This window comes from Talpa occidentalis, unplaced genomic scaffold (genome assembly GCF_014898055.3).
Source record: "Talpa occidentalis isolate TD23 unplaced genomic scaffold, MPIMG_talOcc4v2.1 talOcc4.10, whole genome shotgun sequence".
Taxonomy (NCBI): Eukaryota; Metazoa; Chordata; class Mammalia; order Eulipotyphla; family Talpidae; genus Talpa; species Talpa occidentalis.
In genome coordinates this window covers 32,079,713-32,107,181 of record NW_023600993.1, presented here as the reverse complement: position 1 = coordinate 32,107,181, position 27,469 = coordinate 32,079,713, and the positions used below count along the sequence as shown (strand labels likewise).

The following is a 27,469-nucleotide window of genomic DNA, read 5'->3' as shown; positions in this document are numbered from 1 at the left end:
GGAAGGGAGAAACTCAGAGGGAGGGCAGGGTGAGGAGGGTTGCTAATTATTCCTATAAACAAGAAATCTCAGAACAGATTGACAGGCTATATTTTTAGTGCCTTATTTTAAAAAAATCATCTCACACAGGAATATGCCAACCAAGACATGGCGAAAAGAATCTCAGGACTCATCAGAGCTCTACCGAGTTGCTGCAGACAGCATTTGCTTACTTACGAAGTCTCAGCTCACCACCCACCCTTCTGACCTGGTCAGGCAGTGACTGCAGCGATCTGGAGAGAAGACAGAAAGCATGGGCCTCCGAAAGTTGTCTCTGCCCTGGATTTTCGGACAAAATTCACCTTCCTCTTCTTCCTTGCCCCATGCTGAGGACCATCATGTTCCCATAATTAGCCAGTTTCTAAGTATTAAGCCATGATTCATCTTAAAATATCACTATTTCTGTTTCCTAGCCTGCCAGTAGCACGGAAGGAGGCCTCATTAAAATAGTGAGACCCAAGAAAAGCTTCTCTTCTTTCCCTTCTGTCAATAGTTCCACTTCTGGTGTGATCAGAGAAACAGGAAAAAGCTCCTGGACCAGGCCCGCTGAGCTCTCCACGGTCAGCAAGCCTTCCTAGCACAGAACAGCAGCTTCTAGCTCCACCACTCTTTGGTGATTGCAAACTGCAGAGAGAATCTCAATTGGGGGTATTGAGTTGTATTAAAGAGTGATGAGAATTGACAAGCGCCCCCTGACGACAGCTGTCTCTCACAAAGGGAGAGAAAAAGCTTCAATTCAGGGGAGTCGGGACATAGTGCCCACTGCAGTGGCCCTGCATAGCTTCCACCCTACTGCTGAAGCTGGGACAAAGCGGCTACCTACCGCACACCCACAAATTGTTACACTCTGTGCAAGTGGGAAGAGCATGAGTGGCTGCCATTTTCTTCAGCCTCACTCATATGCAGGCACCTTGGATTTCAAGTCCCAGTGGGCCATAAGCTGGACTTCCTGAGTGGGGAAGGAGCAAGGTGGATATGTAAATGGAGGTGGATATATAAATGAAGGAGGGGAGAGGGCCATGGGGAGAAGAGACATGTGGAGACACTTGGAAGAGACAAGTGGGTGAGAGGCACCTGGGGAGGCTGCTCCTGGTCCTTGGCAGAGACCACGGCAGCTGTTATCTTGATGTGTGATGCTTTAAATTTTAAGTCTTTTCTGTTCCAGCTCTCTAGGACCTTCCTCACCCACTTTGTGTGGTTTCCTGCCAGAAGGTACCTTAGATTTGTGTCAAGCTTTCGGCCTCAATGGGCCTGCTTTGGGCCAAGTCTGTTTGGTTGGACATTTTGCCCATTAAGAGATAAGTAACTTACGAAGTTTTATTGGGAAACTATCATTTGAAATCCTTCTCCTCCTCTCCCCCCACCCCCACACTAAGAGCATGCTTCCTTTGCCTTTTTGCACATGGATGGTCGAACCCCTTTTAGAGCGTACGCCCCTTAGCAGTTTGGGGTCCCTGGGTCTCCCTCAGTCACATACTAACAAAATCAAAGTGGTGGGCTCAGCACATTTTCCTGTTTAGATTACAACCTAGAAATGACTCCCCCCCCCCTTTATAAAGTTACATAGTCATTGTAAAAAAATGTAGAAAAAAATTAGAAAGGCAATGAAAAATAAAGTCATCAATAAATTCCCCACCCAGAGAAAACTAGTGTTAATATGCATAATTTTTTTCTAGTCTTTTCTCTTGCTTTGTGTATGCATGTGCATGTACATATAAAGGCAGGGATAACTATACTTTTGTATCTTGTTTTTTTCACTTCTTACTAGTTCAGGGGCATTTCTCTTTGTATCAGACCGTCTCGATAATATAATTTTACAAAGTCATATGAGAATCCTCCAGACAGCTGGTCTATGCTTTATTGACTAAATATTTTGGGCATTTAGATGATATCCAAGTTTTCAGTACTTGCAATACTGCATGTATATGAGCACTAGGGGGCATAAATCTGTCAGTACCTGTGATTATCTCCTTAGGGTAGATTTCTAGAAACGCAATTAGTGTGTCCAAAGTGTGACTGTTTTTAGGCTCTCGATATATAGTGCCGAAGTACTTTTCATAAAGCTTGTTCCAAACTGCCTTCCTGCAGCATATCATCCTAGCCTCTTTGCTCGATGGGAAATGGCACCTCACTGCTATTTAATTTGGATTTCTTTGTATACCTGCTTTTGCAAATTACCCGCTGACAATCAATCACTACCCTGGTGACTCAGACACACAGGAAGGCACCAGTTGTTCCCTATGGGGTACATCCAACCCGAGGGCTAGCTTCTAATAAAGGGTAAAGAGACCATCTAAAAGCTCAAACTGCAAACCTAGATGTGCAGTGATGAAAGAAATGGCCAGGGCTCTTAGAAAAGCAGGGGAGATGATTAGATCCACCCAAACCTTTGCTGTTTACATTTGAAGACATTTAACCAGAATCATGGAGTGAAATGAAAAGAGTGCACAAAGGGGACTGAATTCCTAGCCCCAGGCTACTGAGAATCAAAGGGCGTAGGTCTCTTATCCACACCACTAATTACTGGCCCAAAGGGACATGGGACAGATCTGCTACTTGTGACAGTGGTCACAGGGCTGAGAAGGGAGAAAAACAGTGGAATAACTGCAGTCTCAAATCCCTTCTGAAAGGACAATGTCAATTGAGAGGACTGCAGAGATTTTAATTCTGACTGACACACATTCCAGAAAACCTAGCCAGTGTATGCAGGGATATACAATGTGTGGTTGACAAGTCTCAATTTCCCTCCTAGATCTGCTTGACAAGACTGTATGGAGGCTTTCAAAATTTCTAATTGGAGAATTCTGAATTACCACAGACAGTGGGTGATTTGCAGTTCATTTGTGGCCTAAAATGCCTTGTAAAGAGGTGAAAGCTCAGAGACAGTTTCCAGAGGCTATTGCTAGCCTATGTGATTTAATAGGAGCAACTCCCCCAGCTGTGCTGAGAGGCAGATAAGACGACCTTCTGCACCTTCTCCAGAAAGAGCTGCCTTTCAGTACTTAAAATAAACCTCTTTTTGGGGGGAGGGGGAGTGGGAGGGTAAAGGATAGAATCTCAGAAAGAATTTTTAAAAACTGCATACATTTCAAATTACATCATAAAACTGTTCCTTCAAGTTGGTGGTAATGCAAATTCTAGGTATGCATGGAAGCTTCGCAAATTAGAAATTAATTTGAATGGAGACAAAAGCATACCCCAAACTGAATTATATAGGAATGCTGAAAACCATTTTTCTCCTCAACTACAGTTTAAACCACTGCAAAGAAGTCATAAAGGCAGTCAGGTCTTACCCTGTACCTTAAAATAATCAGTCTTTGAATAATTGATTGATTCATTTGCTACTTCTACAAATAATTATTCAGAAACTGGAGAAATGCGTCCTACTGTTAAGGAGCAGGAAATTATGGTTTAGTTTCAAGACTAACATGAGACAGAACTATTTCTCATGTTGTGTTTGGTCTTTGAACTTAACCTTTACCAATTCTCCTGATCCCAAGGAGAATATTTCTTTTGAGAAACAAATTTTTATCTGTTTATATCATAAAGAGGTAAAACTCTTTAGATCTATCCAAAGAGTGCAAAAGGTTGTGATAGTAATAAGGCATAATTCCCTCTTAGTGGCCATCTTTATCTAGTAAGGTCAAGAAGTTTCCCTAGGTAAGAAAGTAAATTCTATAAACCAAGGTATGGGCATTTTCACTGATTTATTTACCTGAGATTAATGTTATCAATACGTTTAATGTCCTTGTGATGAAGATCAGTTTCATTTGTACACATGAAGTCCTCTAGGGCTAATGAGAAGAAGATTATTTTAAGGATTTAATCTCTATCCTAAATTAGCTTTCTGTAGGGCAGAATTTTATTCCACTCATGCATTCATGCACAGGGGGAGGGAGCAGGTCTGAGGGTGGGAGAAGGGAGAGCTTTCTATCTGCTTCTTTTCTGCATAGGTGGCCTCACAAAGGTTTGAGAAGCAATGTATTTCTTTCTTTCCCAAAACTGTAAGAACACACAACACATCCTTTATCCCAGCATGTCCTAGTGACAGGACTTGACCCTACAGACAGGGACTCCAATTCCGGCTAAGAATATAGTCACTGGACCTTTTTTTTTTTCTGTAATTGCAATTGGAAAAGTAGGTGTTCAACTAAATTATGGTAAACTCATATGATGGACTGCTGTGTGTAAATTTAAAAGAATGGGAGATTTGTATGTGCTGATGCCAAAATACAGTATTAGAGAAAAAAGCAAGAAATATGTCTGTAATAAGTGTAACATAACTATATCAACAGAAACATGGAGATGTGTAACATAGTTTTATGGAAGAAACCAAGAAGCTGTTAACAGGAAGAAGAGGACAGATAGTCAAGTGGAGGGGGTAGATTTCAGTGTTCACTTTCTCTGCAATTAGAAACCTTTAATCTCAGACATGTATTACTTTTGTATTATCTTATTTTTTAAAAAGATTTTATTTCTTTATTTAAACAAGCACTGGGTACAGTTGGAAGTGCAGGAGGGTGAGAGAATTCACCAGAGCCAGAGTGGAGAGCAGAACAGGCAGACTGATGAAGCACACTACTGAGGGGATCAGCGGGCGGCAGGAGAGGTCTGCGCGCCATGTAGGACCCTCGCCCAGCAGCCGGGGATCGAACCGGCGCTGCAGAGGCTGTGGGCAGCTTCGCAACCCAGTGCTCAACCACTGCGCCACCGGGAAGGCCCTTATCTTATTTTTTTATTGTCAATTTGGATTATCTACATATGGAGACAGTCAGATATTTTTCTCCCCTTTTTTCTCTGTAATTAAAAAAATCCCAAAAGATATTAAATTAACAAAGGACAAACACAAAACATAATAACGGGGGGAAAAAAAGCCCAGGAATTATGCTCCTGGCAGAAAGAGCTTAAATTATTGTTCTGATGAAAAACAAATGAAATAGCCAGAAAATATAGTTCAAAATACTGTTTTCAATGTCATTGAGCTGGCAAACTCTAGGAAATGAGGTAGAAATAAAGATACTTTTAGATAGATAATACATGTACCTTCACAAAAGAATCTTTTTATAAGAGACTTTCCACAGCATGCATTGCTGACAAAAGGAAATTATTTCAGATGCTAAGGTCAGAGATGCAAGATGTAGAGTGAGAAAAGACATTAATAAACGTGTAGATTTGATGCAATTCCAATTAAACTCCCAATAGAGATTTCTCTGGAACTAATGAGCTGAATCTGAAATTTATATGGAAGAACAAAGGTCCAATATAGCCAAGACACCCCTAAAGAGAAAGAACAAAGTAAGAGACGTTTTTGTATTAGGTATTAAGACTGCAAATTAAAATAACAGAGACCAGTAAATTATCAGTATAGCAAAGAGCAAATGGACCAAAGGATGGAAGGAACTAGGCCCCTGCCTATTTATGAAAACTTGATTGATGACAGAGTGGGCACCAGAGGTCAGTGGGGAAATGGAAGGACTGTTCCATTAATGGCATTGAGACATTAAAAGCAATAGCCTTAAAGGAAGATTAAAATTTATTATATGAAATTAAGGGTTTCTGGTCATTAAAAGATACCATAAAAATAAGATAAGCTAAGAACTGGGAAAAAAAATCACCGAGAAGGGATTAGAATCCAGAATAGTTAAAAATTTCTACAAATCAACAAGAGACAAACAACACAGAGGAAATAAAGGTAAAGGACAGAAACAGATTTAGGGGAAGAGGAAACACAGGGATCCAAAAATAACTAAAAATAGGCTAACTTCATAAGTAAGCAGCATCTTTAAATTCAAATGTAACACATAACGTGGTTATCTACGAGTTTGTCAAAACTTAAAAGGCTGGATAACACTTAGATGTTGCAATGATAAAGCTGTAGAGTGACGGGCACCCTCTTCTCTGTCAGTGCGAGTGCAGGTTTATAGTTCCAGTTTGGAAAACGGTCTGGTGTTCCTTAGTAAAGTAGAACACGTGTATACCCTGCATCCAGCAGCTGTATAATGGGGTACCCACCCTAGAGAAATGCTAACACACGTTTGGCAGGAGACATGTTCAAGAATGATCATAATTGCACAGAGAAGTCAAAAGGCCATGAATGGTGGCATGGACCCAAAACCCGAGTTTGTATTAGAGTTTGTATTAGAGATCCCACTGTATGTAACGGAGAACCACACAGCAATGAAAGGGGGCTGGAACACAATGCTACCCAGCAGGGGAGATGAGTCCCAAGAATGGTGAATCAGGACATTAACACAGAATAAATGAAATATGATTCTACTGATGGTAAGTTCACATACAGGAAAATTAAACATATTGCTTAAAAGTATTCATATAGGTGACACATTTATAAAGAAAATTAAGAAAATGAATAATTCAAAGTTCAGGCTAGAAGTTAGCTGGGGAGGAATGGTGGTATTGGATGATCTGGAATGGGGAGTAGGATGAATTGAATTAGAGCCGGCACCCTGGGATTCTAGGGGACCCGTAAATGCTATCTTAAACAGAGAAGGGGGTTCATGAGTGTCCATTTCATTATTTTAAGGTGCACAATAAATCGAATATGTATTTCATGGGGAAAAATGCACACATATAAGCAAACATATGTCTTTCAGAATGTAACAGCAAATAGATTATAGTTGAACAAGAAAAGAATTTATCAACTGATTTACAAAGTGATTCCTAGCTTTTAATCCATCACATGCCTTTATCAGAGTAATACACTGAGTCAGGACTCATTCAAGCTCACACGTAGAGTTTACCCAGAAGGACCAGGTGATAAACACGACGACCTCGGACGAGAAGCTATAAAAAGCTATATGACATAATGAACCATTCTGCTCCACCTCACAAACAAGTCTTGATGACTTCACTCAGTTAAACAGAAAAGGGCTGAAGATTAGGCTTTATGTGAGTAAGCAACGAGAACTGTAGGAACTGATTAAGCAACAGGAACGGACCTCAAATGGTTAAGACTGACAATGACCTCTAAAGCACACTTGAACAATAAGAATTCTTCTGCTACATAAATTTGCCTTACCCAAAAGAACCAATGCCTGCTTTAAGTTTGTGGAACCAAATTCTTTCACAAGGCAATACAGGTGCTTACCTGTGTTTGACCATTTTTTGATCATGGCAAAAATGACTCAAGAATCTTGCATAGAACAAGTGCATGACGGCATGTTCTTTCCCTCCGATGTACAAATCCACAGGCATCCAGTAGTCTGCCAGCGCTGTGTTAAAAGGGCTGGAAGAGAGGAATGGTCATTTTTTTAAAACTTGTTCTGCCACAGTTGTATAAATTAGACAGACCTACTGTAATTGGCATATACCCCAAAACAAATTATGTCAGAGAAAAATTGATTTTCTTTTTAAAATATAATAAGAGTGAAGCTTATATAATGAAGGAGGGAAAAATCAGGTCAGTATTGATTTATGAAATTTATAAAAACGGTCTCAGAAGAATTACTGACCCATCTTATCAAATTAAATTTTTCTTTTAAAAGAAGGATGAGAGGAAACCATACTAGCGGAAAAAAAAAAGTATTTCAGCACAATGCACAATTGAATATCTAGGTTTATTTTAATTGTTTTTCAATCAGTTAACTGAGATTTTTGTGCTTGTACCAATAGAGGGCAATGTGGCATTTATAATGGAGATTAACATGCAGGCACTAAATGTTCATTTTTAAAACTATTCAAGCTTATCTTAAAAGCAGCCTTAAAATGCAGATGGTCAGTGTGTATATGGCCTGCTGAATGCACTGAGCATATTTAGGGTGACTGTCATGAACAAGCCCAATTCGTTTACCTAAGAGGTAAATTTTAGTAGATCAGAGGGGAGACTCCCTCATAGATCAGGTCCTAATGGATGCTGGGGAGGAAAGGAAACACTACTTTCCTCCATTTTCTGGCTAGGACTCTTGAGGTGGATGTCTGTGAGGGGGGAAAGTGAATGTGAGTGAAAGTGAGGGTGTTGTGTTAGCTGAGGCCAGCCCTCTTCAACTCTAAGGTAATACCCTCATTTGAGGTCAACCAATGAACTGAACCTTTGCCTTTGGAGGATTTGTACTTCATGGTTTCAAATGACTGTAAAGACTCTGCCCCCCACCTCAAGGCATTTTTTTTTTTAACTAGCTTATCCTGGTGGGCTCCAGCTCAGGCTGGCCCGCAGCAGGGAGGCCTGGCCAGCCACCGTGCACCTTGGTCTTCTCTCCCCTAGTCACGAGGCCAGAGTTCTGACAAAATTTCAGAAATTTTTTTCTTTGTGAAAAATGATTCATTAAGGAAGTCCAACCGCCTACCCAGGGGGATAGAATTAAAGAAAAGACAAGGATGGCTCTTGGCCCCAAAACCAGTTTGGGATAAACTAAGAAGTGACATGTTGAAAGAAGCTAGAGCTTGGATCTACAACCTACTGAGGAAACCACGCTGGTGAGAAGTCAAGTTGGAGTGAAAGGAACAGCAGCATTTCGTGAGGGAGGATGTGCTACCTGGTGTTTCCGAATTGGAGGTTGTGAAGGTCTCAGGATCTCTCTCTGACCAGCCAAGGGTCTCTCATGTAATTTAGTCTCTGTCATTTGGAAAAAGGCTTTCCCCTGAAACATTCTGGGGGGTGGAAAGCCCTACTCCCCTTACATTTTAGGCCAGTTATTACTACATGGGGTGCACCAAAGTCCCTTCTAGAAGGAAGATCCAGAAGAGAGACCCCTCTGTGGGTTAGTTAGCTGGTGCCATCCTAGTGCTTTTCTGTCCGTCTCACCTACTGTTTACTGAGGATCTCACTCATTTCTGGATGGCCTGAACTCAAGACTATAGAACTGCTGTGCTCAGGGCATGGTGTGGACAGGGGCAGGCAGGAGCACCCATCACACTGGAAACATGTTATTTTACAGAATAATAATTCTCCCGAGGACAAGAGCAAACTGGTAAGGCCTTTGAAGCTTAGTGTCTGTAGCTGTTCCTGTGCTCTGTGATCACTTCTATTCTGCCTCTCCACTCCCTATGTATAAATCTATCTATTGCTCTCTCTCTCTCCCTTATTTATTTATTTGTTTGTTTATTTATTTCTTTCAAAGAAACATATGCACACAGTTGAAAAATCAAACGGCACTGAAAGGTTTAGAATTTGAACAGTGGTCTCCAAGGCCATTCCCTCACTAAGCCCCTGCGCCTCAGGCTTGTCCCTTAGCCACTTTTAATTCTTTTTGCAGTTTCTTCTGATGACTTATGTGCTAAGAGGTGACACATCTTGGCTCTCCTTCCTTCTCCCTCCCTGTACAGCTACATCATTATTTTCAGATAAGTAAATACTGTTACATCTTTACAACTGCATAAATGCAGATCACTGTGGGGCCAACGAGGACATTATAGCAGCACTTCCTTCCTTTCTGTTTTTTTTTTTTTTTGTACTGGGGATTTACTTGGCAGTGAATAATCTAATTTAATAATTGAACACACTCCTTTACCAAGCCTGTTTCAAGGCGCACAGTTGACCTGCAACTTCCAGCTGTTTCCTCTCTGCATCCACTTTGTGCCCAGGCTCCCAGAGGGAGGGCACTGCACAGAGGCGTTTCTGCCAGCTGGGGGCTTTAAGGACAAGCCTTGCTCAGGTCTCCCCTCTGCCTAGCTGAGTCTTTCTTGGGGCTGCACTGAGGCCTGAGGCTCTTCCCATCCAATCCTTCTTTCTTCCCCCTCCTTCCACAGGAGTCATGCCCACACTGTGGCCTATGGGCTCTCCCTGCAGGCACCAGCCCCTCATCCCTTCGTTCTTCATCAACTTTCCCCCAACAAATCTCATGTTCATTTAATTCTGTCTTGGAGGAATTCTTAGAGGATCCAGGTTGGCACAGGCTCAAAGAATCCAGCAGGGCCTCACTTACCTATGCGTATTCTGAGGGTCCGTGTATCTAAAGTAGTACCAGGCGGAATCCACAAAGGTATCCATTGTGTCTGTCTCTCTCTTGGCTTCTCCTTTGCACCTAAGGAAAAAAAAAAATGAATTTCATCAACTGGTTTCTATTTAAATTTTAATGCAGTTTTCCACCAGCTTTTGAAAAAGCTATGACAATTAGTATGAATTTAAAATGTCATGAGAACAATGCCACATCATGAAAAGACAATGCCGAGAACGCTCTTTTGTACAGTACATGATGGTCTGAAGAAATTTACAAAATAAAAATTTCAGTCTCTAACAGTTAAAAGCCCTTTTCTCCCCTTTGAATTTAACCTGGTTGAAAATTTAACAACCTAACAAGACAAGACAGTAGCAAGTGTCTCTTTTGCATATGAGCATCTATTTCAGGCTTGTCAAGATTGCCCTCAACCAGAGCTTGCTTTATGATGCTTATGAGTAGACTGATTTATGAAGAGAAGTTGAAAACCAAATGTTGTGCTGAAAAATGAACTTGGGTTTTTTCTATCTCTGCTCTAGGGTAAGGGGTGCAGAAATCCACTGAGATGACCTTAGAAAGATAAATCACCCTAGAGGCCCTAAGGCAGTGGTGTTTCAGAGCCAATTCATACCAACCAGGGAGAATCAACTGTTGGCATCTCTCTCCAATTCCATGACGAGTGACAGCAAGTTGGTAGCCTGCAATTAGCCCTGTCGGGAGTATGTAAACCACAGAAATCAGCAAACACTACAAATCAGAGGCCCCTCGCCAGAAGGCTCTTTGTGACAGTGTACCTAAAGATAGGTTCCTTAGAAAAAGCTTGTGATAGTCATACTGATTTAGAAAGTGAAAGAAGTGAGATCCTTGGTGTGTAAAAAGCCCAAAAGAAAAGCAGTCCCCATGTAGGGATGGACATGCCTGGGAGAGTCCAAATGCTGAAACCGGGGTGGTAGGTCTGTGGGCCTGAGAGAACTAGGTGCTAAAAGGCACAACTAGGAACCCAAGCGACAGTGCTTAGTCTAGCTCAGCCCCGCAGGAAGACTCCTCAAGGCCTACGTCAGCAGTGAATGGACAGAGCCAGCTACTCACAGGGGTCCTGGGCGGCAATGAGAAGCCACAGCAGAACACAGCACAGACTCCAGGCTCTCCCTTTTGAAGTAGGGAAGCAGGACCAAACACCCCTCCAAATGCTGCCCTTTGACTGTGTAAGTCGTGGGGGGTTATTGGAGAATTTGAGGAGGGGCATGAAAGGCCCAGGAGGAGCTGATGAACCTTCTGCTCATTTAGCAAGCAAGGACTTGAGTCTGTTTTTAATCTAAAAATAAAAGAAGGGGCCTCCCCTGGTGGTGCAGTGGTTGAGTGCTGGGCTACGAAGCCGCCCGCAGCCTCTGCAGCGCCGGTTCGATCCCCGGCCACCGCAAGGGTCCCACATGGCACGCAGACCTCTCCTGCCATGCCCGCTGCTCCCCTCAGCAGTGTACTTCGGTCCTTCTGCCTGTTCTGCTATCCGCTCTGGCTCTCTGGCTCTGGTGAATTGTCTCACCCTCCCACGCTTCTGACTACCCAGTACTTGTATAAATAAATGAATAAATCTTAAAAAAATAATAATAAAATAAAATAAAATAAAAAAAGGTTTGCATTTATATCATGTACCTGTGAAGCAGTTCAAATTGGCTTTACAGATATTACTGAAATAGCCACTACTCATCTCCTGCTTATTAAATGGAAGTGAACAAGCAGGCCCAGATCTGGAACTCTTAGGGACCTCCCACCAAGAACAGTGTTGTTCCCTGGGAGTAGGAGCTCATGGGAGAGAACCTGAAGGAATCCTGTTTCCTACCACCGAATGGCTGCTTTAAGACACCGGTCTCAATAGCACATCTCTAAATTAAAGCCAGGGCTTTTCACTTGGAGAGCAACCAACCAGAACACAGATACTATTTAGGGAAATAATTAGAAGGTAAAGGTTACTTCTTCTACTTCACCATTAGTACACCTGTACAAGTTAAGAATAATATGCAAGGCTCAAATGATAAAAAGAATAATATCTGGCTAAGACTTGCCATGCTGATCTTCTTTTTAACAGTCATATTGGACTTAAATCCACCACATGCTTTACTGCTGACATTAAAAGCTGGATGGTATGTGAAAGGCTACTTGGTGAGTGGGAGGGATAGCTGTTGGTGATGGTGACATCACCATTATTAGCTCCAGTAGTGACAATTGGGTGGCAGGCCTTATTTCATTTAATTCCCAGTAACCAGGGGGATTATGGATAATCATGCCCCCATTTTGCAGATGAGATCAGTGATATTCAACCCATCCCAGGTCTTGGAGCTCAAGAGTAAGTCCACATCTGTTGAACTCTGGTTCCTGTGGTCCTAACCACTGTCCTCTCTTGCCTGGCCTCAAGGGCTCATTCGGGAAGTCTTGACCAATAACAAGGCTGCAGATCTGCCCTCTAGGAATCTGCAGCCGGGTAGGAGACTTGACCCCACTAACTAGAGCTCTGCAACTAGTCTCTGAAGACCACCCATGTCTCTGGCAGGGAAGCCCTTTGTCACTGCTTATCAACCAAGAGGGTAGGCTACCTCCCTCTGGAGCCTGTGGGATATACTAAAATGGCCCAGAGCTTCCTATGTCCCTAACTACAAGCTCTACCTCCGGACCACCTAGGCAAGGACCTGAGAGGATGGTCCGCAAGTCCCAGGCAGTGACAGTTCCATTTATTGAATGTTTGTGAGATGTTACCTCCAAGGGCTATTTTAGTTCCCACTAAGGGAACTGAAGCTCAGAAGAGTTAAATGACTTCGCTAAGGCCACACAGCTAGTTAAAAGGTAGGGCCAGGACTTGAATCCATGGCCTGACTCCCCAGCCTGAGCCTCAAAACTGCACTAGGCAGTTACCTAATCACCAACTTCATAATGCAGCTCCATACTGGCAGAGGACTAAATCATCCTCATCATGGTCTAGAAAGCAGAGAAAAATGGCTTCACCACTGGAGGAAGAAGGACGATATTAGAATCTGGTGTCTGCTATATGTTTAATCAGCTGTATGGCATCATAGAAAATCACATTTGAGACACGCAGTGAACTGACAGAATGCAAAGGAAATGTGGTACGTTTCAGTATATGAAAGAATAAAACCCCTGAGCACACTTGCTGTTAGCTACGACTCTGCTACTTGTGATAAAATCTGTGCTGTTATTGCAGTCACTATATGGGAAAACTGAGAGGAGAAAACATTTTCTCTCATCTCCAAGAAGCATTCTGGGATATAAAATGGAAGACAGTGGTCTTTGACAAAGCTATGACAAAAATGTGCAGCTTTTCATCAGTTGGATCAGATGTTTCTAGGAAAGACTTGAACTGACACAGCTGTTTCCACCAGGAGAGGAGAGGGCCAACATCATAGTGACTGGGCCACAGACTCTAGACCCTTCAATCACAGGTCCCAGAAGACCTTTGATATGCTTTCCAAGCTGGTGGAAGTCCCGAGGGCCCAGTTCCTTACCTGGGACAGGAGCAGTTCACCCACTCTGAAGCCATGCTTAGTGGGGAGCCTCCCTTGCCGGTAAAAGATGTGATGCTGGGCAAAGTCACAGGCAGGTCCTCCAGAGGCACTGGCACGGGGCCGCAGGCTGGGCAGTGGACCATGGGGATGGGCGTGCCCCAGTATCGCTGCCGCGAGATCAGCCAGTCTTTCAGCTTATCACTGGTCACATCTCCACCCACTCTCTTCCTCCGGGCCTTCTGTGTCAGGGCTAGAAAGGCATCCTGCCGGTTCATTCCTGTGAACTGAGAGGGAAGGAGAGGGCGCCCGTTCCTCCTGCACGAGAGCAAGCGGCCAGCCGCGTGCTGCCAGCCCAGGCCACGGCTTTGCGTGTGCTTCTCCGCAGGCCACTCTGGGACGGTCAGGAGCCCTCAGTGTCTGAGCCTCTGTGGGCCCCTTCCTCCTCAAGAGAGTATTAACAATTCTATTTTATAACTGTTTAAAAAGAAGAATATAATTTTTGATCCTAAAAGTTCACTTTTTTTCTTCTGATTTTAAAAGAAATTAAAATGCTCTCTGGGAGCCGTTTAAAGTACCATGCCCTGGGCGCTGAGGCCCCGGCCTGGGTTCCATGGTTCTCCTTGTCACCCAGCCCTGTGAAACCTCACGGAGAACCTTCTGTCGGCATTTAGAATGGCACAGCAGGTATTTACCATCTAGTGACTGTCTCCAACATGCCCAGAAAAGAATTCAATATCGCCCTGAAGTAGGAATTCGGTCAAGCGGGGAAGACCAAGAACCACTTCTTTTGTATTCAAACGCTCCCATTTTGGAGACAGCAGGGCAGAGCACTAATAGTAGAGAGGAGAAATTCCCTTTTCACCTGATGCTTTTCTGAAAACCAAACTAATAATAAGAATCAAGCCCAAGAGCCTCGCTAAGGACCTGGAGAACCTGGAATTGGGTGGGTGGCACACTACACTCCTACTATGTGCCAGGTTGTGCTGGCCACTGGGGACACCAAGATAAATGTGACCTGCCCTCTGCCTTCAAGGAGCGTACAGTCGTGAGGCACATGGGTAAGAAAGTATAGCCGTGTCTATAGAAAGCAGCTGTTTCATTGAGGAAGTAAAGAGCTCCCCACAAAGGAACCTTACACCACAGGGGTTGGGGGAGCATCGCCTACATCCTGTACTCCCACTACCAGAGAATTGTGGTGCAAATGATCACAAGCTCTGCATCATGATCTGTACATTCTAGAAGCTCAGGAATGAGAGGTGTCTGTCACTATCTATCTCCTTCTGCCTTGTTGAAAGAAATACTTTATTCCAGACATTCAGTCTAGAGATGGGAGAGGAATCAACAGACCACCTGAGGCCATATTATAACACACTAACTAATGCTCAGTCCTAGACCAAAAGGGTTTATTTCTCTGTGTACTTCAGAAACCTGATTTTTGGACAGGAGTGTGCCCTTTCATGCCCCATAGAGGGTTATCTGGGACTCCCCTACAGACACCTTGGGTTGGCTCTACTCCATATCCAGGGAGCCTGCTCAAACAAGGTCTAAAATGAGATTTAAGGTTCGATATCTTAGAGCATGACTCATGTCTAGGGATACAAAGGCACAAACATGAGGTCAGAAAATGTCACTCCTTCTAAGGAAAAAACTAGGTCCTTATTGTGTGTGTGTGTGCACATGTGTGTGCACACTATGTGTGTATATACATGTGTATATGTATATATCCATCTATCTAGATATATACACATAAAACATCCTATAGCCAGGTAGTCCCAAACCTGAAAAACCTAGATCTTCAGGTCTAATTTTATCAAGAAAGGACAACCCAAGGCCAGAGAGCATCTCCCAGGTATCCAGTCATGACCAGGTAGGCAATCACTGTGTTAAGCCAATAGTGCCCTGACTCTGTGGAACATTAGAATCATCTGGGAACTTTGAACACTCTTGATGTCCTGTCCATCACCCCCAAATAACCATTAAACCTGAATATCAAGTGTGGGACTCAGGTATCAGTATTTTTTCTTAAACTTTCCAGTTGTTTCCAAAGTGAGGTCAAGTTTTAAAAAGAGTGCTGCAAATCAATATTCTCAAATTTTTATGTGCATATGAATTACATGGGGATCTTATTAGACTGGGTAGGACCTGAGATTCCCCTTCTAACAAGTGATATTAATGCTGCTGGTCCAGGGACTAGGCTTTAGTTGCAAGGTCCCAAGTCAGGGATTCTTAAAATGTGGTACCTGGATCAACAGCAGTAGCTGCATCACCTGGAAACTTGCTAGAACTATAAATTCTTGGTTCCTACCTGAGATGACTACATCAGAAGCTCTGGGTGGAAACTAGGTAATCTCGCCGTGTTCTAACAAGGCTGCCAGCATGTGCTCACTCAAGTTTGAGAATCCTTGTTCTCAGCCAGCTCCTACTTACCTTCCCACCCCTCACCCTTTCTCTCCTACCACAATTTCATCATAATAAGTTAACATAGGCAGGTAATCCTGCCAGACTTACCCACCCAGCAAGAGATTACTTGATCAAATAAACATCACTCATAGTTCTCTGTTTATTTCTCTGAGTTATACTTTAGGAAGAAGTAGGTCAATAACCTGAGGAGGACAGAGGTCTCTGGAGAGCAGCCAGTATCAGTTACCTCTCTCAGGGAATCAGTTTCCCTAGAAGAGATAATTTTTTTAAGTAGAAGATACCCCAAAATGAAGTTTGAGTTCAACTTGAGTTCAACTCAGAGTTAATTAAACTTCTAGCTCTTGAAAGACAGTTTGTTTTCAGAAATTAAGAAGTGAGGCTGCAGAACTGTTAGGTGTAGAGACAAATGAAAAGGCACCCCAAGGAAAAGTTCTCGTCAAACTCATGTCAAGGTCATGAAGTTTGTTCTTAGGCCCATACCATGGGACACCAACCTCAGCAGAGTTTCTCAGTGTCTCCGTGCCATCTGGTAAAGTTTCAATGACTTCAGAGTAGGACAGGCCCAGGGTTTGGGCTAAAATGGTGTCCTCTGTGCTGGTGCTGGGAATTCCTATTCAGAGGGGAAGAAACACAAAACATCTTCTTTGCAAGTACCCAAATCACACTAATAGCTCTGACACTCAGTTTTAGCTTCTTAAAGGAGACTCTATCTTTTTTCAGTTATGGATATAGTGAAAACATGTACATTCACTGTGAAAGGGAGAATGGGCCTGTAAAAACCCGCCACCCAGGGACAACCAGTATACCATATTGGTATTATTTCCTTGAAATCTTTTTCCTTTGCTTAGTTTCTCTTCAGAAACAGTTGTGATTCTAAAATACACAATTTGGAGTGCCTATTGTCACTGAGCTGGCCAACACAAGCATTTGGGAAAGGCTCTCAGTGAGAGAGACCAGAGGGGTTCTCTTGAGAAGTAGGGCTGACTCCTCCAGCATTTCCCAGCACCCTAGAAAAATCCACTCAGCCAGGAAGTGGAAAGCTGCCAACCATGTTTCTTCACATGGTGCTTTGTTCCCAAAGGCAACAATCCGTTCTGCATCACACTGACTCTGCAACCCACACATACCCTTGAGATGAAGGTGAGCACAAGTAAATCACTCATCCAGGAGGCCAAGGCCTACTGTTTTGGCTTCCACTATTCACAAACATGGGGTTTTCAGTTGTTGGCTCAGTAGGACAGGATTTCTCCACCTCAGTGCTGCAACCTTCTGGATTTTTATGGGGGGTGGGTGGTTCTGTGCACTGGGGAATGCTGCTTGCTTCTTCTCTACCAGCAGCATCTCCCAAGTTTTGCCAAACAAAAACGCCTCTGAAACTGCCAAATGTGTGTGCCCTGGTATCCAAGTTGACATTGGTATTGAGAACTCTGGCCACAGAGTCATCTATTAAAGACACTGACACCCTCATGGACACACCATGTGGCAACTGGAGACATAAAACTAAGGGTAACACACAAAATGCTTGAGTCAGGTATCTATGAATAACGTCTCTGGGATGTTGCCCTAAAAGGTAATGTTTGGAGCACAAGTTCTAAGTTCCCTTGGTAAGATGGAAAGTCCTGCGATGTTCCGGCAGAGATTATTGACAAAAAGAATCTAGTGAGGCAAATAAATATTTGGGATGGACTAGAAGGATACTGAATTGTGGAACACATGGCAAGCGATAAATATTACTTGAAAGTGTGCACAGTCCAGGAGGGAAAAGAGTCATTTACTATATTCCAAAGGGTCTGGTCTGGGGGAACGAGAAGTCATACTCCAGTGAAATAGTGACCACAGAATTTATGTGACCACATAAAAATGCTCTGGGCCATCGTGCTGGACATGTGGGTAAAGAATGGGAACTATTAGTAGCAAGCAGGTAGGATGGCCAAAAACACCTCTTAATCTTTTGCTTATTGCTATTTCGCTTTTCTTGGAGTGCAAGAGGCATTGATTTAGCAAATGTTAATTATGTAATCATGGGAAATCAAAACAAGAAAAATGATTTTCCATGCACACCAGGAAAATCAAATTTTTTTCTTTCTTTCAGATCTCTCAATATTGTGTCAGCATTTGGACAAAAAATACACACACAAAAGCAAAAAGCCATATGAGAACTCCCTTTGTTGTTTATCTTGGCTGGTTGTACTAAAGAATTTTACTAATTATAAAATGCATAAAAGCAATAGGAGAGATTCCTTTAGGCCATACAGTTTTCAGGCTTAAATGATCGGAAGAGAATGACTTGAGTGGCTAAATACCTGTCTGTTTTGACATTTCTTCAGCCCACTTTGTCAAAAACTGACCTGAGAATTGTGAGGAAAAACATGATTTTGATACGATATGCTATTTCTCCCATGTACTAGGAAATAGAGTGTGGAAATAACCTTCTCTGCAGGGTTTTGGTACTTTGGAAACTGGCTGGAATAGAAACACTGGTAGAGAGATGCTCAGGTCTGTTCTAAGAGCATACTTGGACAGGATTGTTGTAAGGTTTTCACCCCTTTGTTCCTCCCCAAACTTTGCTAGGTGATGCTAGTTTAGGACTCTCAGGAATGATAGGGCTGCCAAGGCATTGAATTTATAGTTCTAAACATGCTTTCAGTTTCACTGTGTTTCAAGGTGCTTGTCTTGAACTTCTCAAGTTCACCTCCTCCCCAAAGCCTTCACTAGAAACCCAGTCCACACCCGTCATTTGAGCTTTGGACCCTATCTCAACTGTGCTGTTGATTCTATGAGTTCTGAAATTGGATTTTCATCTGAGTTGCATTGTTCCCCATACCATGTCTATAAGTTTCACCAATTAGCTCTCCCGGCAGGACCTGTGGGCCAGACAATTTTTATTATTCTCAGTAGCAATGAGCAAGATATGATAGAGTTGGTATGTTTTCAAAACGTAGGTCTTAAATAAGGGAGGATTAAATGAAGGGGCATTTACTTTTACAAAGAGGCAAAACAGCTCATGGAATCAGTGGTCAGCGCTTTCAGTTGACAGAAGAGGCTAGGATGTGCTCTTAAGGCTGCCAAATATATTATCCTCATGCTGAAACTGAGGCTAAATGGTGAAACTCATCTCAGACCCTAAAATTCATGAAAGAAAGAAAACTAAGATGAGGGGCACAGAAAACCCCCACTTATCTGAAGAAAAGCCGCCTCATCATTCTTCATGTATGAAGGTTTTCCTAGTCACCATGGCTAGGTGATTAGCCATGGAACTTCAGCCAAGTCTACTTTTCTTTACCCCTAACCTGCTCTTCAACCTAAAAAATTGAACTTTGTTCTTGACCCTGGTACCACAAACCTACATAACTTCATTCCCTTTCTTAATCAGGGAGGTAGATTTCAATTTATTTCCTACCTCTTTGCCAATCAATTTGCAAATAAAGCTGATTTTTCTTCTCAAATACATGATGTCAATCTGTACACATCAGTGGAGACCCACTGCCCAGGAACAAGGACATTTTAATGCCTGCTCACCTATTTTTGAATCCAAAGAGCCCGCAAAGTCAGCTTCGGCCACGATCACAACAGGGACCTCCTGCTGGGTGAGCATGTTCACAGCCATCACGGGCGTGCGGCAATCTGCAAATGAGAGCAAATAAGTGTGGATGCCGTTCAGCTGGGTGCCAACACCGTCCGAATCTCAGAAGAGACAAGTGAGAAAAATAAGCATTAGAACTTCTGTGTTTGTGTTAATTGTTAGAGTTTGTTCTTTGATGGTATTAATAGATAATTCACACCAGTGAAAAAAATCAAAGATTTAAACAAAGACCAAAAATGTCCCTCCACACTCATAACCAAAGAAGTGAAAAAGCCATTTTCACATTCCAGATGTGGAGGAAAGTCATCCCCTTTTCCTTTTGAAAAAATATCTCGAATATACAGAGGAGTGAGAAATACAAAAATCCATCTTTGGTGAAACGAGGAGACATCTGAAATTCCAAACCATAACACTTGAAAATGGAAGTGGATAGGAGAGTAGAAAATGACTGAGCAGAGAAGAAATTTCAAGACATACAAAGACATAATAATTCCTGCCCATGTACCCTTTCTTAAGAAATACTGGAGAAATTCTTCCAGCAAAATGAAGGGGTAAATCAAGAAAGAGTCTGGCATGGAGTTCAGGAAACAGAAGATTAGACAAGTCAGGAAGGACAAGGACATTCCTAGGACAAAGACCAAGGGGAGGCCTGGGTGACAGTGCAGGTGAAGCCAGGGGAGTTGCCAGGTCAGAGCTGAGTGTGTCAGAGGGTCCCATGAAGCATTTTTAGAAAATGAAGGAAGCGACAAGTATCTCGCGGCCAGGTTGGCACAAGCAGAAAAGTGGATTGAGAAGAGTTTTGCTTCTGGGAGGATATGGGAAGTCTTAAGTCAGGAAGTCAAAGAACAAAATGCCACTGGAAAAAATGAGGTCCTCATGAACTCTGGCAAAAATAGAAAGCTATAGGAAAATGGAGTCACAGCATACTTGGCTCAGTTTATTTATGTGGTCATGATAAAACATTAATTTGGACTTAGCTAAACATTGAGTCATCTTCAATGAAGCTTGTTACAACTACTTCAGCAGGGAGACAAGCCCTACATACATGAATCTTCCCCGATTATATGCAGAAAAGAATAAGGAAGACCCAAATAAAGTCCCAAAGAAGAATGAAGGAATGAAAAAAACAATGAGTTTGCTTGCTCTTATGGCAACACGAGCAATGAACAACAGTTATAATTTATGAGCTGTTATTACTATTTTACTTGTCATGTTTTAAGACTTCATATAATTATGTAAAATATACTTTACCACCTCAAGATTAAAATAAGGCTAGGAAATAGAAATTATTTTTCAAAGGGGTAGAGACAGGCTCTCCAGGCACCAAGTCAGGTTTGATCTTCTTGAGCTTTGGGTGACAGAAAGCACAGGACAGGGTGTGGTAGGGACAGAGCACAATGCCACCCAAAGGAGCCTCCACAGCTGAGGCTCAGGCAGCTCCCATGGCTGGGAGGCACTTGCTGCCCGAGGCCTGTGTGCTGACATTTCTCAAAACCAACACCCATTTCTCTAATTCTAGATTGTCCCTTCTCAAAGAACAGGTGGTGCATATTGATGAATTCTGCAATTATGATATAAAGTTTGATATAATATTGGGAGAATTGAAGGCAAGGGGTGGTGGAGTCAGAGTAAAACTCAGTAGGTAATGTCTAGAAATGGTGAATGGAGAGATGGAGTGGAGGCATATTACAGACCCACGGAGCTCTATGCCAGAGAAAGAGCTCGTGACGCAGATTGCCAGTTGGCCCACATCTGCCTTTGCTTCTGATTCTGCAACAGAACACTCAGCTGGACACACTGCTTCACTGATGGCAGCGCTGCTTAGCCTCCCTGTTCTGGGTGTGACCAAGAAGTAAATGCAGAAGCAGTTTCGAGGTCATACTCTTAAAAAGTAGCAGCATGTCTTTCTGTGCCCCCTCCCCAGCCCTCCTTGCCCCCGCCACCCTTATTTACCACAACACTGATGAAGAACACACAGCTGAGGTGAGAGCCAAGAAGGGCAGAAGAGAACAGAAAGAGCTTGGCCCTGACTGCCTTATACAGGAGACCCGTCGTGCCCCACTCAGAGCTTCGTGTGGGCAAAAGATAAACCTTTTTTTCTTTAAGTCTCTGTTTTCCTAGGTCTCTCATAGCTGCCAAATTTATCCTAAAGATTTATTTTTTTAAGATTTAATTATTTATGCATACAAGAGCTGGGGTAAAGGCCAGAGATGCGGAGGTAAAGGGGTGGAGGATCCACCAGAGACAGAATGGGGAACAGAACAGGTAGACGGACTGAAATACACTGCTGAGGGGAGCAGCGGGCGAGATAGGAGAGGTCTGCTGCACCATGGGGGTAGCTCCCTGGCCGGCTGGGGATCGAACTCGTGCTGCAGAGGCTACGGATAGCTTCATAGTGCTGTGCTTAACCCTTTGTGCCACCAGGGAGGCCCCTAGCAAAAACCTTTAGAAGGGTAACATCAATGTTTGTGAATTTATACTAAAGTCCACCTACGGCTGGATGTGGCACTGTAAACTGATTAAGCCCTTTCTGACACCAGTAAAGGACCTAGGAAAATGTTCATAACCTTTGGCCAAAGATATCCCACACTGGGGAATGTATCCTAAAGAAATAATTCTATAGAGGCAAAAATGTTTATAGCAGACATCTCCACGGTAGCCGCAAACATGAAAAAGGTCAAATGTTCAACATGATGAAGATTCAGGATAATGGCATACTGAGTTGATGTGAAATATGGATAGAAACAAAGAACTTTCTGATATCATATCAAGTAAAGACCATAAAATAAAGACGAAAGCAATATGATCTTTATGGTACAAATGTGGAATATAATTAAAAAGTAATGTGATCACATGCGAAAGAGTGAAGTTGGACTCTTACCTTTGCCATATATAAAAATAAACTAAAAAATGAATTAAAAACTTAAATGTAAGCTCTAAAGCTATAAAAGCTCTTAAAAGAAAAACATTGGTGTAAGTCTTTGTGATCTTTGATTAGGCAATAGTTTCTTAGATATAACACCCAAAGCAAAAGCAACAGAACAAAAAGGTAAATTGTACTTCACTTTAACTTGTACACTTGTACACTTTAAATGAGTGAATTGTAAATTATACTCAATAAATTTACAAAATTAGTCTTTGAACTTAAATATTAGCAGGTTTGTAATGAAGGTACAGTAGTGGCTAGCATTCTATACCTGGTCAAATTCTTAGAAAGAACAGACTAAAATCCGAAGTTCCTGACCATGTTGGCAGTTCTCTCCACTTCTTGTGTGTCAAGTGCTGGTGATGTGAAGCAAGAATCCAAGGAGGTGATAGAGAAATCTCAAAGCATTTCATAGAGCCATTAGATAAAGCTCATTCCTAAAGAAAGGACAATGGTGCCCATAGTTTTCAGAGCACCCACTGCAAATAAGGCACTGTGTGCCTTCTGGGGAAACAGACAAGTGGCTTTCGTTCAGCACTGACAGCAAAGCAGTGCCCGTGTCTAGTTCCCAGAGTGCCAGTGCGAGGGCTCTGTGGTCAGCCAGTGGGAAAGTGCTGTGCGACTCCCTCTCTTGGGCAGTTGTCAGGGGGATCAGCACAGCAAAGGTTCTAAGTCCAGAGGCAAAGAGACCCACTTATCTTTGCTTCTTCCAAGTTATCGGGCACAGGAGATTTCCCCCTGCTCACAATATTTATTAACATGTGCCCGCAGGCTGCTAGTAGAGAGTTGGTTAGAGAACAAACTGTTCTCTACAGGATTACAATTCTCTTCCTCATCCTTTTGTCCCAACCTATGCTGATAGTATGGAGATAGGCAAAAAAAATAATGAGCAATTAATTATTTAATGTTCTGGAGGCATCTAGGGAGCTAAGACTCTCGCTCTCTAATGTGTCAACAACAATAGGGTTCTAAGTTACCCTTTAAAGAGACCTCATTTACCCTTTCGGCAAAAAACGCATTGTTGGAGACCAGTGGTGATTCAGAGCTGAACTGTGTGGTTCCAAAGCATCAGGGTTTGAATATTTTAACAGTAGGAATATAAGGAAAGACTCCAGGAGAAGACAGAACAGCTTCTAGAATTCAAATTTCCCTAATGATGTTTTTTCTTTTTCTAGTTCCTATTAAGCCAGAGCTTACATATAGGACTTAAAACAGAGGTGGTCAGCTGGAAAAAGGAGGGAATTCCATGGTTATGGAAGGAAACTCAATTTCAAGAATTCTATTAGGAAGTTTTCTGCTCTTTAAATGATAGCATATCAGGCAAAAAAGCAGTTCATTTAATCAACATCAGCAACAGACCTGGCCAAGGCAGAGCCAGGAACTGTCCAGGAGCCTGTTCTTGGCACCTTCTGTGTCTGGCTCGGGGCTGCCCCTGACTCCCCTGCACTCTGATCACCAATCTTCTGTGGTCGTCACCACCTGCTACCTAAGTGATGGGGTAAGTGGATCTGCTGGCTTCACTTTGCCACACAAGGTCACCCTGGCCACGCATGTCCCCCCTTCTTCCTCACCCTTTGGGACAATCTACCGACAAGGCCCTTCCCAACACTCGACGGCCATGCCCACTCAGAGGTTTAAGTCACATGCTGGACCTTAGACTAGCACTTTGGTGATCTTGGTCAACTCAGGAGCTGATGTGCGCAGAAACAACTTAGCAAGTGCAGGAACTCATATTTGGGAATTTAAACTTCTGCGAGTGATAAATTCAGCTGCAGTCATGCACTGCCATGCCTTGCAGTGGTCACTGCTTTAATATATCACCCCCAAACCTGCCATTCCAGGATAAACCAAGCCGCTTGCCCGGTATGAGCTGGTCGGCAATGGTGAAAGACAACAGTCATAGGACATCCAGGTTGAAAATGTAACCTCAAAGGTCAGAGGAGCAGAACTCCATATTCATATGCTAACTTTAATTCACCTTTGGGCAAAAAATTGCATTACATTCAAAGTACTGTACTTGCCTTCCGTGACTAATGTCACACGTCAAAATCTAGACTTGATGTGCAAATTAATTGAGAGACTGGAATAGACTGACATCTGCAAAAAGAATATTTCCACTCTGAAATGAGAATGGGAAGATTTAGGGCCCAGTGTGATGTTGCATTTGGAACTGTTTCAGAGATTACTGAAGAGGAGAGAATGGAACTAACGAGCCATTCAGGGCCACAATGAAATGACCAGGCCAAGACAGATGCGTGGATACCCAGGGAGCAGGAAAACTGCTTCCTGCATATGCAAAAATAATTTCTTACATATGAAAATGTTCCAAATTTATATAGTGCCTTTCAAGTCAGGTGCTCCATCTTTCATAATTTCTTGGCTCACTAATCCCATACTAATGGTACATCTTTTTAATTTGTGTCCCCAAATTAACCGTAAGAAAAAAAATCTACGGGTTAGATGTTTATATTTTTTAGTTTCTCATTTTTAGATATTATTCAACCACCACAGCTCTCAAGGAGTCTCAAAAATGCTCATGAGAGTAAAAATGATTGTCTCCCCTCTAAACCAAAGAGTTGAAAAGAATCTAATTTTTCTTTTGAATAAGTAGATAACCATATTGGACTTTATAAGCACACATGGAAATTTAACTCAAAAGAGTCTTCCCGTTTCAATATATACAAGAGGGATGAAAAAGAGTGATATCTGCCGAGGGCCAGAGTGGGTGACACGCATCTGCTAGGATGGTGAGTGAGGCGGCACTGAGAGCGGGTGTCTGTGCACCTGGGCACAGAGCAGGTTCTCGGTGAGTGTGTGTGGCTTTGAGCCCTGGCTTTCATGTTGTAAGTAAATAATTAGAAGTTGTAAGCAGAGGTTAAGTTGGGAAGACACTGTCTATCTATCCAACCTAGTATCAGAAGCTCTCATTTCATTGTTATTTTGAAAATGGCACTTTTTAAAAGCATCAAAAATGAAAAAGCAAACAAAAAGAATGGACATTTGAAAAACAGACATTCCCTCTTCCCCCCCGCCCCAAATTCAGACTCTGTGCATTGGGTAGAAGTTTATAGTCTATGGCAAAAAATGAAAAGGGATGTGGTTTTTATAGAAAAACTGACATTTTTCCAAAGACCTATTTTCAATTGATTGGGGTCTTTCCTTTGCCTGCTCAAGATCCATATCCCTTCCTCTGGCAAGAGACTCCGAGTTTGCATGGGAGACCTACCCCTTTCTCACTGGTGCATCTGATGGCCTACCAAGGAAAGTGTCTGATGTTCCCTTGACCTCTCCCTACAACAGGTGCCCCAATCCTGAGGGTGAGGTGAGGGCAGGATTCCTGCTGTCAATCTCCCAACTGATTCAAGTCTTCTTCCAGGTTCGTTCAGCTGTTCCTCTACTTCCCACGGCCTTTCCAATATGTTCTACTTTTTCCTCTGGGGTAGCCAGGGATGGATTATACAGAATCGACTAATGCACAGGCACTTCCCAGGTCCCCACTGTTCAATAACACTGGTTGTGTCAGTTCCAGGTCAACCTGATCCAGTTATTAGAGACCCTTGCAGAGCAGGACTTGCTCAGATTACCACGTGAATTCTTTCAAGTAATAAAATTAAGTTTTTGAAAATGTTTTCCTCTAATTTTCACTGACTTCCTTTCTGTCCCTGAGAGTATAGTTTTATTTAATGATGGAATTATAAATTAGGCAGAAGGTTCTATTCTTATCAGAAAAGAGCTTTCTTTAAATTCAATACATTAATGGAAAGAGCTGAGTTTTCTGCCAGATACGCAAGATACTGACACATTAGTGACTCAAAGTGAAACCAGGGGCAAGTAACTTACCATTTTCAAAGCTCTTTTTTATCCTCATGTTTCAAAATAGAAAAATGAAAAGGCAGGCCAAGGGGAAGAACAGATGACATACGGTGACAGACACACGTGAAAGGACCATGGACTCCGAAGTGCTATCCAGAGAGAAGCACATGCCCTTGTCTCAGCCTTCACCAGCCAACTCACCTTTGCCAGGGACCAGTGCCTTCTGGAAAGTTTCCTTCAGCGAGCTGTGCCCATGTAAAAGCCTGTGGCTGGGAGAGATGGCAACGTGGGAAGTGCCGTAAATGCCTCAGGGTGGCCGTGTAGGCACTTAGCTTTTCCCCTGTGACTTGCCATCAACCTGGCAGAGGAAAGCAGAGTCGTTCATTCTCCGTCCTCAGTCACATCCCTTCTCTCTCTCCCTCAATCCCACAGTGGGGAAAGCTCTGAGAATGGGACAAGGATGTGGGTGTGGTGCTGCTGAGATGGTGACTGGCAGAGGTAGAAAGGCCAGGAGTGAGGAGATGGCAGTTCCTTTTCCAGAACCCTAGTGGTGGGCACTAGGGCTGCTTGGGGGCCGAGTGGAAAGTGGCCACAGCATACTCAGAGTTTTCTCTGGCTTCTTTGCTCATGAATCAATATAGTCATCACAGAGATATTGTTTCTGTCCTGAGAAAGGAGCTAATGCTTTCCTGCAGGGTTTAAGGGTATAGTATAGTAAAAAGAAGTAAAGACGTCTGCTTTTCTAATCAGAAAACAGTCATTGAGGCTAATGCCATTTGAAAAGGTGAGATAGGATAGCCTGAGGTGCGCTCACAAGTGAGTGTTCCATGGGTGGTTAAATGCTTTTCAAGGAAGAGGCACACATTTGGCTTCAACTGAATGTCAATTAGTGACAGATGCAGAGGACAGAGAGGCCAGTGCCACCTTCACCATGCGTTCAAAACTCGTTCACAGGGCACCAATGAAGCATGAGGCCACTCAGGGCTGCAACAAGAGAGTCCACACCATGGCCTGAGTCCAGTTAGTGTGTCACCCAGGGTCAGGCGTGGCGTGGGACCATCTGAGCACAATTCTGTGCCCAATATGGAGTTCAATAGCAAGAGGTGGCTGTGAAGCACTGAAAACACAGCTAGCATGTGTTATAAGTGGACAGTACAGCAGATTTCAAAGACATTATACTAAACCAGACTGTAAACTAATTCCTTCATGAAATTAAAAATTGATCACATTTTGAAAGGACAATATTTGGAAAAATGAACTAAATAAAATGTTGATGAAATCT

The 27,469-nt window shown here is 42.8% G+C and overlaps 1 protein-coding gene across 1 annotated transcript in view; it reads right to left on the bottom strand.

Annotated features, from left to right (window-relative positions):
* Positions 1 to 27,469, bottom strand: part of LARS2 (leucyl-tRNA synthetase 2, mitochondrial) — a 142,185-nt gene that overhangs the window by 31,348 nt on the left and 83,368 nt on the right. The window contains exons 12-14 of the mRNA XM_037527664.2: positions 13,445 to 13,728; positions 9,918 to 10,016; positions 7,145 to 7,282 (exon numbers count right to left, since the gene is read on the bottom strand). Of these exons, the coding sequence (XP_037383561.1) occupies positions 7,145 to 7,282; positions 9,918 to 10,016; positions 13,445 to 13,728 (521 nt within the window). The remainder of the gene's footprint in view (positions 1 to 7,144; positions 7,283 to 9,917; positions 10,017 to 13,444; positions 13,729 to 27,469) is intronic.